This window comes from Anas acuta, chromosome 20, assembly GCF_963932015.1.
Source record: "Anas acuta chromosome 20, bAnaAcu1.1, whole genome shotgun sequence".
NCBI classification, from domain to species: domain Eukaryota; kingdom Metazoa; phylum Chordata; class Aves; order Anseriformes; family Anatidae; genus Anas; species Anas acuta.
In genome coordinates, this window is record NC_088998.1 from 1,679,130 (window position 1) to 1,697,535 (window position 18,406).

An 18,406-nucleotide genomic window follows, 5' to 3' on the forward strand; every position below is an offset into this window, starting at 1 on the left:
TTTAGTCCAAAGCAAAACAGCCCAGATACACTTCTTTTTCCTGGCATACAAAACAAACAAACAAAAACACAAAACTAACTTGCAAACATCATTTGCACACATCTAGACATCATTTCAACTTAAAAAAAAACAAAAAAAAAAAAAAAGTTTTGTAAAAGACGCACTGAAGGAGTGCATTTACTGGGGTGGGGATAGCTTATGCGATTGTTTAACCTGAAACAATTAACAGAACTTGTACCTCATTTTTCACTCAATAAAAGAATGTTAACAGAAAATTTTCAAATCTCTCTCCAGATCACATGTGTGTACATGTTTGAGAGTGCATACCTATGTGTGCATGTGGAAATGTATGCCTGTGTACATGTGCAAGTGAAAGCAAGGCGAGAAAGTAAAGACAGGCCACAGACCTCCCCAGGTAGGGTAAATCAGGGCAGTTCTGTCTAATACCAGTTTATGACACTGAGGATATTGCCCCAGTTTCATGCCACCTGAGCCACCCCAGCCTTTTAAGACTTTAACTCTTCTGCTATCTCCAAATCTCCAGCGCGGTGGGAACCATCTCGCTGTTCCTCTATTAGCATTTAACAACCACTGCAGCGCAAAAGCAGAACGCTCTGCCTAACCAAGCATGACAAGGAGTCAGGCCAGTAATGAATAAGCCCTGGGGAGGAGAAAGGAAGCTTTTGTGCTGGGTAATTCGGGGGGAGGAAGCTCCTATGCCCAGCCCTGGCCTGAGAGTGGCTGGGGCTGCTCAGCTCCGGGGGCAGTCCCCAGGGCCATGGAACAAGGGATTGGGTCTGATGGGACCGAGGCCTCAGGCATCGTGTGCACTGCTGCTGCTGCTGCTGCTGGTTTTAGCTGTGCAGGGGCAGTGCCTGTGGTCCCTCTGTTACTGGTGACACCAGCACAAAATAGAACAGGGCAGGGAGAAAATGAGCAGGTTTGCCTTCACCAGAAGTACCAAAAATTGGCTCGCAGTAGGACAGGATGTGGGACTATCAGCGGGAAAGGTCCTCTCCTTCCCATGAGGGGCAGGAAACATTTCTCTCAATGCCTTTGCTACCAAGCATCTCTAAAGCCACAAAGGGCAAATCACACACTCCACGCACATGCCCCAGCCAGCCTGCCTTACCCCAAGGGTGTCACATCCCACTCACGCAGGGGAAGCACTCCTGGGTTTGCAGCAATTCTGGTGGTTCTATGGGGCCAGGATGGGGGAGCAAAGTTGCTGTTGAAGAAGCCAGTCCAGCCTGAGCTGGTGGAGGGGATTTGCTGTACCAACTCGTGCACTTGGACAGACCGGCCTCGTGGCAGCAGTCACATTTTCTGGGATGCACAGAGCAGTAACCTCCTCCTGGACTGGGTAAGCAGAAACACAACCCTTGTCTAGGCAAGCTCTTAGACTGCATTTCCACCACTCACCAAAAGGAAAAGGTCAGAAAAAGATTTTCCCCTGGTTTACCTTTTTCAGTACACCCCGAAGATGAGCCAAGGGAAACAGTTTTAGCAAGGGGGCCCAGCACAGCTCACCCAAGTCGCCTCGATCAATAAGGTTAATATAAATAAAAATAGGTGCAGTGAAAAGCCAGAGGAAGGGGAAAGAGCAGGCAGCTCAGCCCACATCAGGACCCACACACAGCTTCTGGCTGCATGCCCCATCACAGGGAGCGGGGCTCAGCCAGGCTCACAGCACCGCTGCTAAGAGGGCACCCAGCACCCGTCCTTCTGGCCCCCAGGAGCTGGGAAAGAGACAATTCAAGCTGAAGAACAAAGCTGGCACAAGGAGAAGGATAAAGCAGGTAGGAACAAGCAGAGCTGGTAACTGAACAAGTTCCCAACCGTGAGAGAAGTTTGCTGCACTAAAGGAGGGCACACGTTAATGGCATCTGTCTGGAGCAGATTCAGCAGGAGGGAAAATCTCGTCCTTGCTGATCATCTCTGGTGAATGGAAAAATGAGGTTTCTGCTCCTTAAAGTAGTTTTCTGGTTTCATTGAGGGAAAATGCAGTTGTTGCCTAGGCCAGGACAGATGAGAACCACAGGACACGTGCAGGGTGCTCCTACCCAAAAGAGGGCATTCTCAGCAGGGGAGAGCAGTGTCTGTGCGGGAGGTCCCCATGGGCACAAGGCAGAGCACCCCAAGGCCTCAGGGCCTGGCACCAGCCCTTTTGAAGTGACCTCAGTGACCCACACAGTGGGGCTGCGCTGGCCCTGCCATGCCTGGGTGCTGCTGCTTGCAGCACATCTCACCACACCTGGTCAGCCTGCAAAGGGAGCTGTGGCTGCAAAGACGATGCTTGGGCCCAGCCCAGTTACAGGTGCAAAAAGGCACCACAAAACTCACAAGATTGGGCATGGATAAAATCTTCGGCTCAAAAACAAGAGGATTTCAGCTTCCATGCTGTCCTGAGCCATTTCATGCATAAAAGCCAAAAGGGGAAGGAGCAGCAGCCCTGGCTGCCCAAGGGATGCCCTGCTTCTCTCACATCATCCTCCCCACGATCCCATGGCCTCTTTCATGTGACTGCCTGCACCGCTCATCTACAAAAACAAGCAGAAGCTCTGGAAGAAAACTTCTGCTTTAGAAGGTTGTGTAGGGCAACCAGCTTCCTTCTCAGACAAGCTGCCACACACCACGAGCAAAGGCCGTGACACCTGCTGCCACGGTCACCCGCTCAGGGTGGCTGTACAGGGCTCGCAGCCACAGAGCCCACTGCAGCCCATGGGCTTCTTCAAGCCCACACAGCAGCATCGGGACGGCCACAGAAACATCCACACACAGCAAGGAAGGAAATAGGGGCTCTGTGGCGGCTCCAGCCAGCCCCACATAGCAATCCCAGCTTAGCAAAGCCGACCCGGGTACTCAGCACCTGCTCGGCGGCTGCAGCCTGGCTTCAGGGCACTGCCCGCCGTGCCTGCTTGATTGAGCCACACATTATTGCAGCTCAGCGAGGCAGAAGTGAGCGGGCTGCTCAGCGTTAACGCCTTCGGGGAGCAGTGCCTGCCATTCCTACAGCCACGGGGGCTTCGGCCACGGGCTGCTGCGGCTCCCCGTGCCGTGTCACCCAGGGTCACAGCCACAGCCCCCCAGCATCGCGAGTACCCCCAGCACCGTGAGCACCCCGGGGGCTCCCCGCTTACCAAAGGTGCTGAGGTAGAAGGAAGCTCCCAGCGGTTCAGCCCGGCGGGTGCAGAGCGAGACCCTGCGGACATTGCCGGGCTCCATGGCAGGACACCTCTAATTAGCCAGCGGTTGGAGCCCCCCCGCCTCGCCTGGGAAAGCCGTGCGGCCGTTTCAGCCAGGAGGGCCCGGCGGGCGTGCAGCCGGGTTTCCAAAGGACGCGGTCCAACCGCCGGGCGTTTGAGCGGCGCGGTTCCCATTGGCCCCGCGGATTTGAATGGAGACCGCACCTGGGTGAGCAAACAGGCCCCAGCCCCAGCGCTGGGCTGCGGGCAGCCTCTCTCCTCCCCGGCCAGCCACGGCCCACGCGCCGAGAACAAACTGCTGGGAAAAGGGAAAACCTTGCAGCGTTTCTTCTCCCGCTCGCCGTGCCGGGCTGTAATTCTGCTGGTTGCCATCGGGCTGGTGAGCGTGAGCTCAGGACAGCGGCATGCACAGCTCCCCGGGGAAATTTCCGCAGGCAAGGAAGGGGTGCAGAAGAATTCACCTCTGGGGGGTTAACCAGGGAGGGAAGGGGTGGCAGGGCAGGGGTTATGTGTGTGGTTCTCATGTCACGGGGAAAGAGGCACACAGCCCTGCAGGGGATTGGTCTGCAGACCCCAGAGCAGCCCTTCCCAGCCCCTGCGGGCTGGCAATGCACCCACCAGTTGCAGGCACTGTGCCACTGCTTACTGGGAGGCACCCAGAGGTGGGCACAAGCTCTGCAGTGTGCGGAGAAAAGGTGGAGGTGGTTTCTCTGAACAAAACCTCTCCCTGGTGCCTGGGCTGGCCCACAGGTCTCTGCTTTCCACCCACAGCTCCACGCAGCCCTGCTCCCACAGTGCAGGACCCACAGTGGGGGGCAATCTCCAGCAGTCCAGACACCATCTCCTGCACTGTCCGGGGCACTGGACACATGCACCCTGCCCTCCTCCCCATGCTCCCAGCCAGCACTCACACCCCCATCACTTACCTTTCCCTTTCACCCGTGCGTGGCTGATCTTCCTCCTGCCCCTTGACAGCCCCCTCTGCCTCCATGGGGAGGATGGTGCAGCCCCACGTCGCCCCTCCAGCAGTGCTGCCACGTGCTCTGGCCCCAGCATCCAGGGGCTCTGCCCCGTCCCTGCCAGAGAAAAGAGGAGATGGGAATAGGTAGGGCCAGGACACGGAGCAGGGACACAGGGGACATCAGAGCTCTGCGCTACCCCTTGTTTTAGCAGCCACAAGAGTGTGCCCGCCTTGCCCCCAGCCTTCTCCAGGACACCACGCTGCCAGGTCAGTGCCGAGCTTCCCCTGGCCAGCTCCTGCCCTGGCAGTGCTGCCCCTCTCCCACACCATCACCCCCTGCCCAGGAAGGATGGAGAGGAGAGACAGCGATATGCCACAGCCAGCGCTGCACCAGAGCAGAGCTCCATGCTCAGAGGGAATCGTGCACATCTCAGCTGCAGCTTCAGCCATCACCATGCCATGCACCAAGTGGTCATTTGACACATTTGACACATTTGGTCAATGCCAAAGCCTCTTTGGCCAATTTGGTCAATTGTTACCTTCAATTATATTTTAAACAGGCTACTGGCCCCATCAGGCTTTATTAGCCCATGGGCAGCTCTCCAGGATGCTAGAGATGCTGCCACCACACTGCTTGGTGTTCAGGACAGCTTTACAAGGGGCCAGCTTGGACCCAGCACCCAGCCCACAACCTGCTGAAAAGCTCAGGCTCCAAGCAGCAGGGAGGCATTGAGGGGTTTGCTTGTGGCCAGCACCCTGCAGATGGCACAGCAGCCCCAGCCTGCCCCTCCTTGGTCACAGCCATCACACCACCGAAGGGCAAAGACCCAGAAATGGGAGCCTTGACAGTGAGGTACCTCCCAAATGCAGCTCACAGCAGAGGAACCGTCACAGCCCAGTTTAACTACTCAAAGTCACAAATATCCACCTATGTGTCTCCCACAGATTTGAGCAGCACGGAATTAGTGCAGCACAACTGTCTTATGCAGAGGCAGTGCTAACATCCCATGGGATGTCCTGAGCTGCAGAGGCACAGGTTAATTCCCCCACCAGGGCAAAGAGGCACAGCAGCACCCCTTGTCTCATGATGGAGTCATGCCCCCCTACATAAAAGCATAAGATCCTGATCTCTGATCTCAATACAAAATCGAAATCCCACTGGAGCCAGGGTGTGCTGCTCAGCCCCCTGACATGGCCTGGCTGGGACAGCAGCTCTCCAAAACTCACTGGATTTCCCACTAAGGAAATCAGCCAATTCACTGACCGCACAAAACCCCTCCTTGTGGACCCGAGGCAGGCAGCCAAGGAGCAGCATCGCAGGGAGCCACACAGCACCGCTGGCACCCCGCAAGCAGACGGAGCTGCTAGGAGCAGCGAGCACAGCAGGACACACGGCGCCTAGTGCACAGCACGATGCCTTCTAGACCCCCAAACGCCCCCAGATGCATCTTCACAGATGTGCCCTCGGCACAGCATCCTGGCACGGGGAAGTAGTCGAATTGGAAAGGCTGCTTGCTTGATAGGAAAGCTTTTCCCTCAAAGTTTGGCATTCTCTGCCGGGGGTGCTGGGCAGGTCCAGCTGGATTTACACCAGTAAAACTGTCTGAAACTGCAGGAAAAGCAACAGAAGGAACAGAGTGAGCAAAGGAGGAAAGAAGGGAGGGATGCTCGCTGGACAGCCCAATTTATCATTGCCGACAGACACCTATTGTACCACTGCCATAAATCACAGCCCCTTTGGGCATCAGGAGGAGACAGATAACTGCCCGGAGTCTCCAAAGGCCTCACACAAAGCTCGGCCCCGTTTGGGCTGCCTGCCCCCCGCAGCGCTCAGCCCAAACCTTGGCAATCTGCATGGGCCTTGAGAAGGCGCCTGGCCGAGCAGCCAGTTAACACCACCCACTGCTTTACTGGCCTCCTAAAATATTTAGAGCCTGCAAGGTCCTGGACTTTCTGCGGGCAGCTCCCACGCAGAGCTCCTGCCCCACAGCAGGAGGGGGCCAGGTGCCTCCTTATCCCTTCTGCACACAGCAGCATGAGCCACAAGAGTCCACACGGGCTGTGTGGGAGCCACTGACCTGCTCAGGGATCCACATCCATCCCCTCTGACAGAGGAAGAGGCACCAGGCACCATCCACAGATCTGCTGGCATGGCACAGCACAGCACGGCACAGCACGGCACCTGAGCAGCCCTCCTGCTGCCCAGCCTCACTACAGCAGTGCCTGGGAGCCCAGCAGGCTCCAGATCTGTCCCCTGTCCCCTCCACAGGGACCCAGAGATCAGAGTGGGATGAAGAGGAGGACCCTAAAAAGATGTGTTTTGTTCGTTAGTTGCTGCCCTACTTAAGAGGGTGCACAAGTGGCAGAGGTTATTTCAGCAAGCAGAAATCCCATGGGACAGGCAGAGCCACAGCACCAGGAGCTCCCACATCCTCCATGGTTTCTCTGCAGCTCCCACACACCTGTCCTGTCCCACAACACTGCAGGATGTGAGCACAGAGGAAAGCCAGATCCCTGTTTCCCAGTGAGGTTGATGCTGTCAGGCGTGAGGGGAGCAGGAGGTGCAGCCCAGTGACACAGGTCCAGGCCATGCAGCCTGGGCCACCAACTTAACTCCTTTGGCCACCTGGAGGCCCCACAGCTCCCTGTGATACCTGCAGCCTCTGGAGCTCCCCAGTCCTTTAGGACGCTGTGACTTGGGGACACGTGGGGGAGATGTCACTGTTGGCTCCTGCCTCTCCTACAGGCACCTGAAGCACCGAGCTCGGACCTGGGCCAGGTCTGGTGAAGCACAGTGGAGGCAGATGGAGAAAGGCCTGACCCAGCTCTTGGGGCTCAGTGATAAAAGCATCTCTGCCCTAACAAGTACCTGGATTCCCACATCTGGCATGGCTGCTTTGCGTGGGCAGGGATTAAAACAGACAAGATGGGGGGATGAACCCCTTCAGTCCTCACAGGCACCGCCTGGGAGAGGAACCAAGTCAGATGTCTCGACGCTGCGGAGCATTACAGGAGCTCTCCCTTCCTCCCCACAGGGAGGGTCTGGGGACTCCTCATCATCCCAGCCCCAGGGGGTGCAGACAGACCTCGCGACGGCTCAAAGCCCCTTTCTTACAGCTCTAACAGCAAGGTTGCAGATGGAGGTCCCCAGAAGACAGCCTCCCAGTGGGGAAACAAGCAAGGGATCCACTGCACAGCCCCAGCAATCTCCCTGAATCTCTGTTAACACAAGCAGAGTGTGCACCAGCCCCAGCTTTGCCCTGTCCTTGCCTACTTCACATCCCCACGGCAGCACCAAGACCACAGTTTGCTTTGCTCCTCTCCAGCACCGCCAAGCCTGCAGCAATCCCTGGCACACCGCCACACACAGCTGGAGGTGTCTCATGGGGCCATCCTGTCTCCTAGGAGCTCCCCAGGCTCACACAAAGTCTCCCTCCCTGTATTTATTGCAAAATGCTGTTAAAAGGCCAAAGGAAAGACAAACAGGACAGTAAAAAATAAATGCAGTTTCTCTAAAGCAGCCAGTCTCACAGATTTGGGTAAAAGAATCCCATTACAGAGATTTTTTTCCCATCCAAACAAAATAACAGAAGAGGTGAAGAGCCCCTGTGGGACTCTGAGGGTTCAAAGCCATAGGGGCCCCACAAATCCAAAGGGATTGGGGTTCATCAGCTGCAAAAATCAGTCCTAATTCTCAAACCCAGCAGGCGCAAGCCCGCTCCATCCTGCAGCACAAGGCACTAACAGAAAGCCCCACGGTCTGCGCAGGCAAACACAGTCCCACAGGGAGCTGGGCATCTCCGACACCCCGCCAAGGGCCTGCAGGAGATACAGTCCCTCATCTCCTCCAAGCACCAGGATCTGGTTCGGCAGCAATAACCAGGCACCTGCACAGATGCAATTCATGCTTCACACAGCGGGCAGAGCAGCACAGTGCACTCAGCAGAGGAACCTCCCGAGCACTCACTTGCCAGCAGCGGTGCTCCCAGCTGCTCCATCGCTCCCACGCAGGACGGTCCCTCGCTCCAGCAACGTCCAAGCACCAGCACCCTGCGCTCACGCTCTGATTTAGCTGCCACAAGCCTTTGACCTTGGCACTGCTGAAAAGGAGGGGGAAAAAACAGCGTAGAAATGTCCAAAGGGAGAAGAACTTGTGACTTAGAAGTCACAAATTAAGTTGCATGCCAGGAAGAGACAGCAGAGACGTGCCCTGCTCTTTGCAGGCTCCCAACAGCGAGTTACTGACTCTTTCTAACTTCCCTCTTAACATTCAAACCCCTGGAGACTGACCTTAACCTGCATTTCTATTACAGTCCCCAGCAAACTGCACATTCAGCTGGTTGGCTTGGGAGTTAATGACTTTCTTTTAAAATTTAACACAGTTCTCCATCACAAACTTCAGTTTGTCGGCACTAGGATCTGCCTTTGGCTGGATATTCAAATCCAAACATGCTCAGACAGTTATGCCAGGCAAAACGGTGCCACACGCACACAGAAAACTTACAAGGTTAAATCTGGCTTTGAAACTACACAAACTAAATCCGGCTGGGAAAATTACCTGCCTTCCCAGACAACAAGAGGGTTTTTAGGAACAGAAAGGCTATTTCTGGGTAATGCTGCTGGGATTGCCAAAGTCTGCCATACCGGGCAGACACAAAACTTCAGCACTTTCCCAGCAGTGGAACTGCTGCAACCCTCTCTTCTCTGGGGTCTGCAGCACACTTCAAGTCCAGGGCATAGCAGGGGTTCCCCGACACCATCTCTGCAGCAAGCACAGCAGTCTTTCCCTGAAAAATGCCAGTGAGGAACCAGTAGAGCCACAGACTGGCTGATTTTCCAATCTGGGACCAAGAGACAGGTTTCACCTGCTGCAAGGGTATCTTTAGAAACACCTCACCATATCTTTAGAAACACCTCACCATCTCTGTTCATGTTCTGGAGCCTGCATGTCCCACTGGAGCCCAAATCTGTGAGCCAGCTGCAGCACCAGCACCACATTCCCACATGGTCCTTGCTGCTGCATTTGCCAAACTGCTGCCCTGTCTGCTCACACCATAGGCAGGATGCACTTGAGGCTCCATGCTCCTGCAAAACTGCACCTCCCAGCAGGATGCAAATGTCACACTAGGGATTAAACTTAATGCTCAAAGCTAGCGTACAGCTACAGCATGAGACGCTTCTACAGGTGTGTTTTTCTGAGCCAATTCTGAGCCTGCAGTGTTGCTGTGGATTACTGGATTTAGACAAATGCTAAGTACTAAGCTGTTGCTCATTCAGGTTAATGCAGTAAAAATTATACGATTGACCTGTCTTTAAAATATTTCTCATAAAATATAAGTTTTAATCTAGTAAAAGTTCCCTGAGAATTGTGGTTTTTCCTTAGTGTGGTCACATGGACCAAAGCAACTAAGTTATTGTCAAATCAAGAAGCTATTGTCCATCTCCTGAGCTGAACTGTGTGCAGAGCCCGATACTCTGCTCACATTCAGTGGCTGAGCTCCTCTGCCAGCTGCCGGGCACCGGGCACCTGGGCTCTGCTTCCTGCTGCTTTGCCCAGGGCCTGGCACTACCCAACCCCTCAGTGAGCCAGCTTAGCTCACTGATACAGCAGAAAATGAACTCTTTGTGGCCTGCAAACCAAACCCTAAGAATGAAGGCGTGTGGTACTGCCAGGCAGGTCCAACAGCTTACTGTCACCAAAAACCATCCCATTTGGGTGGTGGCATACCATTAGTTCAGCCTTAACGTGGCCACCTTAAGCAACCTCTGTAGATTCATTTGCCTTCTGGATCAATTAGCAGAGCAGAGCCTGATTATTACATACCTCGCTTCGTGACAGCTCTGTTCTCTGTAGTCAGCAAGGGGCTCTTCCTTCCCCGAAGCTGAAAACATTCACTTTTCCAATGCTATTAAAGAGCATGAGGTTCATCTGTCTAGGTGAGATAATGTCTGACCCTGCTGCAGAGTTCAGGCCTGGAAAAATAGGTCTTTCTGAGCTGCAGAACAAACAGAAGCAAGATTCATGGCGAAACAAATGCAAGCAAACAGTATGAAAGGCAAATCAGAGGTTACCCTACAGGTTTCCTCTTCAAAAGCAAAGTAAATTAACTTTCCAAACTGAATTAACAAAGTTACCATTAATGTAATAATTGGTACATGCAGCTGAAAATAGCTCCTTAACTTGTACACGTAATTTGTCCAAATATCTTTCTTCGGTCAGATAGGAACAGCTATTCAATCAGCAGAATTTCAGGCTGGTCATTCTTCAAAGTCAAAACCACTGAATTGGCTTATGTTAAAAGAGGATCCCAGAATGATATCTCAGGGCTGAAAGAACGGGATTTGAGAACCTTAAACAGAGGTGATCTACCCTTATGAGACCTGGGGTTGGAAGAGAGGCGTGCAAGGGGCACCTACGTGCTAGCACACTGGGAACTGGACTCCTGTGCGGTGGCTATTTTTTCTGTAGGAAATGGAGAAAAAGGAATGATTCCAGACATTGGAATCAAATTTCAGGACTGTTATACTTGGCAATTTGGAAGATATAAAAAAATAAAATAATAATGATAAACTTATTTGCCTTCAAAAACAAAAACAAAAACAAAACAAAACAAAACAAAAAATAATAAAAAAAAGGCAGCCAGGGACAGTCTCTAAGATAAGACAAATTTAAACTAGAAGCTAGTAAAACCAAACGCTTGTAACAATATCCCATTAGCCCATACCACTGAAGTCACTCAGATCTGAGCTCTGTGCCTGCCTTCAGCTTTGTGAGCGTTTGGTGTCCTCTTTGTTACAAGCACTGACAGAGGCCGTAAGACATGGGCTCAGCTCTGGCCTTGAGCACTTCACAGTCCCCTCTGACTTGTGTCCAACGACAACTTGCTAGGAATAGCAGCCTTGGGTTTGTATCATTGAGGGGAAGGGGTGTGAATTGGTTCACAAGCCTACAGGGGTAGGAATACACTTGATAATTTGCAAGCTTAGGGACTAACAGAGCCTTACTTACACCAATCTTGCAGCCTGAGAGCAACCCTGGCAGAACCAGCGGGGCTGTGCTCAGCGCACAGAGCGAAGGTTGCATGGATCGGAGCTTTAGCAGGTATGTGAACCACTTTACAGCATATTTCCTCCCCAGTTTTGAGGAGGGGAAAAGGTTAAACTAGACGTAATTTGAGTCAGTGACAGCCTCAATATTACAGGACCTGCATTTCTTGCATCACATCTATCATAGCAGGGCTGCAACAATAATGGAAAGGATGTATTTGTTCCACAGTAACTACTCGACATGACAATAACCTGTAATTTTTTTTTATAATCATTTATTTGGTCATGATGATACTGAAGGTTCATTTTCACAGAAGTTAAGCAAGATTCAAAAAAATCTGTAGTAATGGTGTGTTCCTTACAGTACAGAAGGTACTCAGTAAGCTGTGTCCACTGCAGCAGAAACATAGATGTAATATTTCTGTGAAATTCTGAGAAAAACCATCAGGCTACCACCGCCCAATGTTGGCATTTTCTTCTGAGCTTTTTAGAAGACAGCATGCAGCAGAGGTGGAAAGAGATCTGTGACATTTGGAACATCTGCTCTATCTCCTTGAAGACTGGCTCAGGGAGATGTTCACAAGTTCCGGTGATAGAAATTAATCTGAGAAAAGTAAAGCAAATGTAAGATGAGCACTGAGGACCCTATGGTTAAAGACTGTGGAGTGTACTGCCACAGCAGCTCCGTTGGTGTACTGACCCCATTTATACAGCAGCCAGCATTTCCAGCTAAGCAAACAAGAATTCACCTGATAGCAACTGTAATTTTTCTTTATGCAGACCACACTCCTGGGCCTACGTGATAAAAATGCAAGAAATTGCGATCTCCCACCCCACGGTGTTTGCTGAGCCATGCAGGAGACCTGCAGACCCTCAGCCCTTCCAAGAGCATGAAGGTTACTGCAGCCACAACAGCCAGGCTCCTGCACACAGTGCTACCTTGAGAAATTATAGAAGGCAAGCACAGCAATTCCTTCTTCTTGATTATCTGTCAGTGGTGATCCAATTCTTGAGGACAGCCAGAAGAAAACCCTTTAAGGACAGAAACACAAGATTTGTCTAATACCGATGAATCACTTGGTTAAATGGGAGATCACTCCTACAGGCAATCACTGGAACAGTGGTGATCAATGAGTTCGTAAAGCAAGTTCCTGGTAGTCTGATATACAAACCTCATTTACAAAGACCTAACCAAAGCAAGTTGCTGAGGTTCTCACGTAGAAATAAATCATTAATGAGTGAGGTTTTATGTATGTAAATGAGGAGAAAAAAAAAAAAGTTGAAAATTGAGTGCCTAAACTTCACAACAAGTCATTGAAATCACCTGCCAAGAAAAGCAATAAATGATCTTCTCCTTGAGGTCAGGAGTCAAGTTTACCTTACCAAAGAGATTCTTTATTTGAACAAGATATTGAGATAAATTCTGGTGAAGACACCTGCTATATAGGTCAGACTGGGCAACCTAATGATCACTTCCATCTTAAAAAATAAACTAAAATAATGTGTGAGAAGTGTTCAACTCAACCAACTATTTCATGTGAAAAACAATAACTGCCTTCACTTCACAAGGATTCCAAATTAGTTTTTTCCAAGAGTAAGAATGCTCTTTTCCTTCCTTCAGTGAAATTAAGAATTTAACCATAACTTTATTTTCTCTTTAAGGCTGTAAAACCTGAATCAGTTTCCTAAACAGATCTAAGCACGTTCCTCTCCAATTCTCTTTAGTGTATCCCAGCACTGCGGATATTTTCAAGTAACCACGCCACAAATAGCTTCATCCCACGAGCTCACATCTGCAGGCATCATCTTTGCAACCACTCCCGAAGGGAGAGCAGGAAGATGGTATCATCAGTGTCAACAGTCTGCAGAACAGAAAATTTGTGCAAATTAATTTGGCAGGAAATATAAATAAATAAATAAATAGGATATATACAGTGTAAAATAAAGTTAACAGCACAAAACTGTAGAGAATCAGAGTGTGGGTTCTCCTCAGGTATACCCATCCTAGGCCACCACAGGCTGACAAGCCGGCATCACATCCCACAGCTCCAGAGGTTTTATACTCAAATACCTTTTCTGGTCTCATCATGTATAAAACGTATAAACCACGACTTGCAGTATTAAGTTTCATTTACAGCTTACAGTGAGGCACACACACTCTTGTTTTTAGTAACCATTGCATCCAAGGAAGAGGGTCCATCATAACCAGCCTTGCTGAGAGTGGAGGAGCCTTGGGCCGTGCCCCTGGCTTTGGGCCAGCATCATCTCCGTTTTAACTCCAGCCTGGCCCCTCCGCCACACAATAACACAACTCTGCCTTGCTTTGTTCTTAAATTAGGCATATAGGAAACAACCTCGCCCTCTGGCAAAACAGAAAACAAACCAAGCTTCTGATGACTCTTCTAACAACAGCAAGCCGACAGCCTGTCCAAGGCCGGCACTATCCCCGTCTGTTACAGTTACAAACGGAGCGGTTCAATCAGTTGTTATTTCATTAAAAAGTAATGCACCACCTGCTGCAGCATCTCACCTCCGAGAGCCACAAAGTAACCGTAGAGTTAACAGCAGAACAAAGCATGCTGGAAATGAGACTCGAGAGACGTGATTTGAATGTACAGCGAGAGCCTTTTATTAATTCAATCACTATAAGTGGAAAAGCAATCAAGCTGTCACGCACACAAGCCTTCCTTCGGGTCTGACCTCTGTGTGCTCCGAATGCCAGGCGCTGTCCCCAGCGTGCTATTACACGTAACGCAAGCTATAACCTTTACCTATAAACTTGTCTCACGAACGCCCATAAAAAAGCCTCATTACTGCCCCTGCCACAGGAACGTGCGGGCTTTGTGGGGAAAAAAGGACTGCACCGCCAGGTACCGCTCCCAGCTCCAAGCAGCGCCCCAACACAGCACGGTGCCACCACTGACCTACTGCCCCCTCACACTGTGAGTTCATTTAAGGTTGGATGTTAGGAAGAATTTCTTTACCGAAAGGGTTGTTAGACACTGGAACAGGCTGCACAGGGAGGTGGTGGAGTCACCATCCCTGGAAGTCTTTAAAAGACGTTTAGATGTAGAGCTTAGGGATATGGTTTAGTGGGGACTGTTAGCGTTAGGTCAGAGGTTGGACTCGATGATCTTGAGGTCTCTTCCAACCTAGAAATTCTGTGTGATTCTGTGGTTCTGTGATTCTGTAATCACCTCATAAGGTTATCAAAAGAGAGAAAAAACGGTGAAATTAACGGAATGGAAGCTGGGGCCAGGCCCCTCACGGCCCCCTCAGTCCCCTCCCGCCCCTCCCCTCCGGCGCCTCCTCGTCGCCAGGCAACGACGGGCGCGGGGCAGGACGGGACGGGAAGGGCGGGGCGCGGGGCACGCCGGGACGGGGCGGAGGTGAGCGGCGGCGCGGGGCCGGCACCGGGAGCGGGACCGGGAGCGGGACCGGGAGCGGGTCGGGCTGGGGTCGGCTCGGCCCGGGCCGTGCCGCGCCCCCCGCTCCGTGACGCCGTCCTTGCCTTGCAGGGGGTCCCAGGATGGCGGAGAGACCGGAGGACCTGAACCTGCCCAACGCCGTCATCACGCGCATCATCAAGGAGGCGGTGGGTGCCCAGCGGGGGCTGCGGGCGGGCACACGGACACGGACAGGGACAGACGGACACAGCCCCCCCGGGGCTCCCTGTCCCGCGGGTTCGCCGCCCAAAGCCCCCGGGGGGCTCCGGCCCTGCTCAGCGCCGCGTTGGGTTTGGGGCCGTCAGCGAGCAGCTCGGGGCCTTGCGGGGCGGCGTGGCGGGCACCGCGTGAGGTGGTGGCCGCATCCACCGCTGAGGCAGAAGTGTCTTTGCCTCCTCCTAGCTTGTGCTTGAGAGAAAACAATCCCATTTCTGGTGGCCTTCGGCTGGCATCAAACCTCCTGCGGTAGTGTCTGAGATCAGCGTAGAGTTTCCAGGCCTGCTCAGCTCTCTGAATGCTGCCAGAGAAGCCAACACGTGCGTTAGGCAAGTTAAGTCGCTTACAGCAGCTGCTGATAAAACTCGAATTTGTTTTCTAGCTTCCTGATGGGGTGAACATTTCCAAAGAAGCTCGGAGCGCGATATCTCGAGCAGCAAGTGTGTTTGTGCTCTATGCAACATCGTGGTAAGAATTTGTCACCTCACATAACGGGAGCAGTTGATTTGTAACTCACCTCTGTGCTGCCTGTCCTGGAGGTCTGTTTCAGTGTGCGTGCTGGCATTGTCTGACTAAATAAAATAATCTTTAGCATAACCCACGCCACCAGATTGCCAGAGTTTGGTTTGGATTGCCTTTTACAACTTGATGAAGGCAAGAACCCTTGGCTGCCTTTCCAAGCTCGCCATATGACTGCATTTGGGCAGATGTGAGCCAGCAGAGTCAGCCTTGGAGCTGGCCACATGGATACAGCAACGTCTTTGGGGGGTGGGGAGCATGGGGGTGGGTGCTTGCCAAGAATATGCTCTGCCAGCAGTTGCTTTTCTGGTGTTGAGTACTCTCATGGCTTTACGGAATTACCACCTTGTGGTCCATGTTCAGACTTTCTACTTCTTTCCCCCTGGCTATTCATAGAAAAAGATTCATGAAAGCAGAAAACTTAAAGTTGTGGGAGAGCAATGCAACTAGATGAAAACACTAACAGCCAGTGTAAGCACGAGAGCATGTTAAACTATTATAGTAAGTGATTTAAGAGCCCTGAATATTTAGGAGATTTTCTTTCTTGAAGTTATGACTTTAATAAACAAGAATAAATTGATGACAGTTTTATCAATTATCCGTCTTCTTGTTTTTGCCTAGTGCAAATAACTTTGCCATGAAGGGGAAGAGGAAAACCCTGAATGCTGGCGATGTTCTCTCTGCCATGGAGGAAATGGAGTTTCAGCGATTTGTAGCCCCTCTGAAAGAATCCCTGGAAGGTATCGTCCTCAGCTCATGTCAAGGGAAATGAAGTAGCAGCAAGTCCTATTTTCCTTGAACATTGGACAAGCAACACTTACTTGCCTGTCTTGTTTCTCTTTTCTTTGCCCAGCATCCTACACTGCAGGTTGCCTGGGGATTAATAATGTGCACCTTAGCAGAACTGGGATAACATTATTTCACAACTGATGAGGATTGAGAAAGTCTCATCTGGTATCAATCCCCTATTATGTTATCTAAGGAAAGTCTTAGGTGCTGCCTGTAAATGTGAACTCCTGCGACCTTTTCAGCATTTTTCTGCTGAAACTTAACCTGATTTCCTATGGAGCTGGTCAGCACAGCTCAAATAATAGGGTGAGTTGCTGCTCTGAGTTCACTGCTCCTGCTATAAGCCTGGAGAGCCAGTGGACGTTGAACTTCAGCTACTGTAATGTTCATGCAGTGGCTGGCTTGCAGTTTTTCACTGTTTTCTTTTTAGTTTACAGACGTGAACAGAAAGGAAAGAAAGAAGCAAGAAAAGATAAAGACAAAAAGACAGACTCAGAGGAACAAGATAAGAGCCGAGAGGAAGAGAATGATGATGATGACGAAAGGATGGAGGAAGAAGAACAAAACGAGGAGGAGGAGGTGGACAACTGAGCTTGCTGATGAGACATGCAGGGGTTGGGTTTTTGTAGGGATATAAATGCTGTAAAGAAATCTTGCTGTGTCCCCTCTTGTTTCCAGTAGAGCATTGTACTGTTCTTTTGGGGTCCATCTCTGTTTGACTTTAGCTTGTATATAAAGGATTTGGCTAAAACATTTCTAGTGGGTGGACCACCTCACCCCTGTGCGCGGGGGACTTGGCAGCCTCCCAAGGTTCTGAGCTGGCAGTAAAGCTGGGTTGGCTCTGAAATAGAATGGAAAAAAAATAGAAGCTGGCCAGGAGAACCTGAGAGAACTGTTGAATAAGCTCCTTAAACCAAGTCAGAGACTGAATCTTTGTTAACCCCTTGGGGTTTAAAGACTACACAATGATGTTAAGAGCCTTAGAAGCTGACCATTTAAGCTTTTTATCTATGTAACATTTTTTTTTTCCTTTGGTTTCCTGCATTCTGTCTGTGCCTTCTATTTTTTGCTCTTTGGCAGTGATGCTGTCTTTCAGCCTTACCAGCAGTGTGCAGCAATGCAGCACAACTGTACAAGGGCCAGCAAACTGAACTGGTTTTCTCCCTAAATGAATTTAAATCAAAAAACCTCACTGTGTACAATGCAAACTAAATACCGAAAGTGCTTGTTTTGTGTCTTTAAAACCCTTGGAGATGAAGAGGTTTTTTTTTTATGAAAGATATGAAGCAAAACTAACTGGAAAAATGTGTATGAGGAATAGTAAAAAGAAGGCTGGCTCACGTGGGATGTTTGCAGGGCAGCAGTGGATCTGGTGGTCTCACCTCCCTCTTCTGCAGAGCTGCAGTTTCTGCAGGCAGGTTGGTGGCTTTTCTGCAAGTCTAAATGTAGGGTTAGAATAGCAGTGGTTTTTTGTTGTTTGGTTTTTTTTTTCCTCCTGAATTGGAGTGGACTAATTACTTCAGAAGACATTCAGGGTGTGCAGCGTGCCTCCAGAAGTGCAGTGAGGGCAGTGCAGTCCTACGTAGGAAGGCCAGCCACAAGTCTGTGAATTTTTTACATACACCCATCAAGAAAATGGGACCAAACCAGCAGAATTACCTGTTAGAATAAGCTTCTTTTGGACGCAGTGCTTTATTATTTGACTGATCTTTTTTTCAAGACTGATAAACCTAATATTTCAGCGCAGCTAGCGAAGGAAATGAAGAACATTTTAGGTAATTAAAATGTGAACATTTTAAGTAAACCCCCTGGTTGTGCTGATGTGCAGCTTAAACATGAGCACATGGGAGGAGCAGCACCTCCTGTGTTTTATAAAACTGACGCAGAGCCCCCCTGCGAGCTGCCCAGCCCTGCCAGTTGTATGGCACGGTGACAACGTGCAGAGAGCCAGCTCCTGGAGGGAGCTCAATCCCCAGCGATCCGCTGTCTGGTTTCCACTTGGCACTCAGTCAGAACAGGCTGCGCTGACGACGCCTTCCCCATCCGAACAACCCCGAGGTGGTGCTTCCAGCTTTTTATTTTTAATCTTCCCGTACCAATGTGGGACGCGCGCTGTGGCGGGACCGATCTTTGAATAAAAGCCGGACTCTTTGCAGCCGCCGCCTCCTTCATTACACAGAGCGGGCTCAGGGCAGGGGCTGGGGGGGGGTTCGCGGGCCGGG

General features: G+C 51.0%; 2 protein-coding genes across 5 annotated transcripts in view; one reads left to right on the top strand and one right to left on the bottom strand.

Moving 5' to 3' along the window:
• The window catches only part of RGS3 (regulator of G protein signaling 3), a 78,115-nt gene extending 69,756 nt beyond the window's left edge, over positions 1 to 8,359 (bottom strand). Inside the window, exons 1-2 of one of the 2 annotated variants that reach the window (XM_068656809.1) lie at positions 8,135 to 8,359; positions 4,133 to 4,282 (exon numbers count right to left, since the gene is read on the bottom strand). In XM_068656809.1, coding sequence (XP_068512910.1) covers positions 4,133 to 4,282; positions 8,135 to 8,165 — 181 coding nt within the window. In that variant the 5' untranslated portion in view covers positions 8,166 to 8,359. Of the gene's footprint in view, positions 1 to 3,140; positions 3,287 to 4,132; positions 4,283 to 8,134 lie in introns of those variants that run through there. The other variant, XM_068656810.1, reaches the window with a different exon arrangement.
• A 6,182-nt stretch (positions 8,360 to 14,541) lies between these two features.
• POLE3 (DNA polymerase epsilon 3, accessory subunit) lies at positions 14,542 to 18,339 on the top strand. Of its 3 annotated transcripts, none has more exons than XM_068656745.1 (5): positions 14,542 to 14,603; positions 14,733 to 14,809; positions 15,259 to 15,344; positions 16,017 to 16,135; positions 16,615 to 18,339. In XM_068656745.1, exons 2-5 carry the CDS (start codon positions 14,744 to 14,746, stop codon positions 16,773 to 16,775), a joined length of 432 nt encoding a protein of 143 aa, XP_068512846.1. In that variant the 5' UTR covers positions 14,542 to 14,603; positions 14,733 to 14,743; the 3' UTR covers positions 16,776 to 18,339. The 3 variants fall into 3 exon arrangements, 2 of the variants coding, with proteins under 2 accessions (XP_068512846.1, XP_068512845.1); XR_011089109.1 differs by lacking the exon at positions 14,542 to 14,603 and adding an exon at positions 16,249 to 16,490 and having other exon boundaries at positions 14,610 to 14,809; positions 16,615 to 16,835; XM_068656744.1 differs by lacking the exon at positions 14,542 to 14,603 and having other exon boundaries at positions 14,614 to 14,809.
• The last annotated feature ends 67 nt before the right edge of the window (positions 18,340 to 18,406 follow it).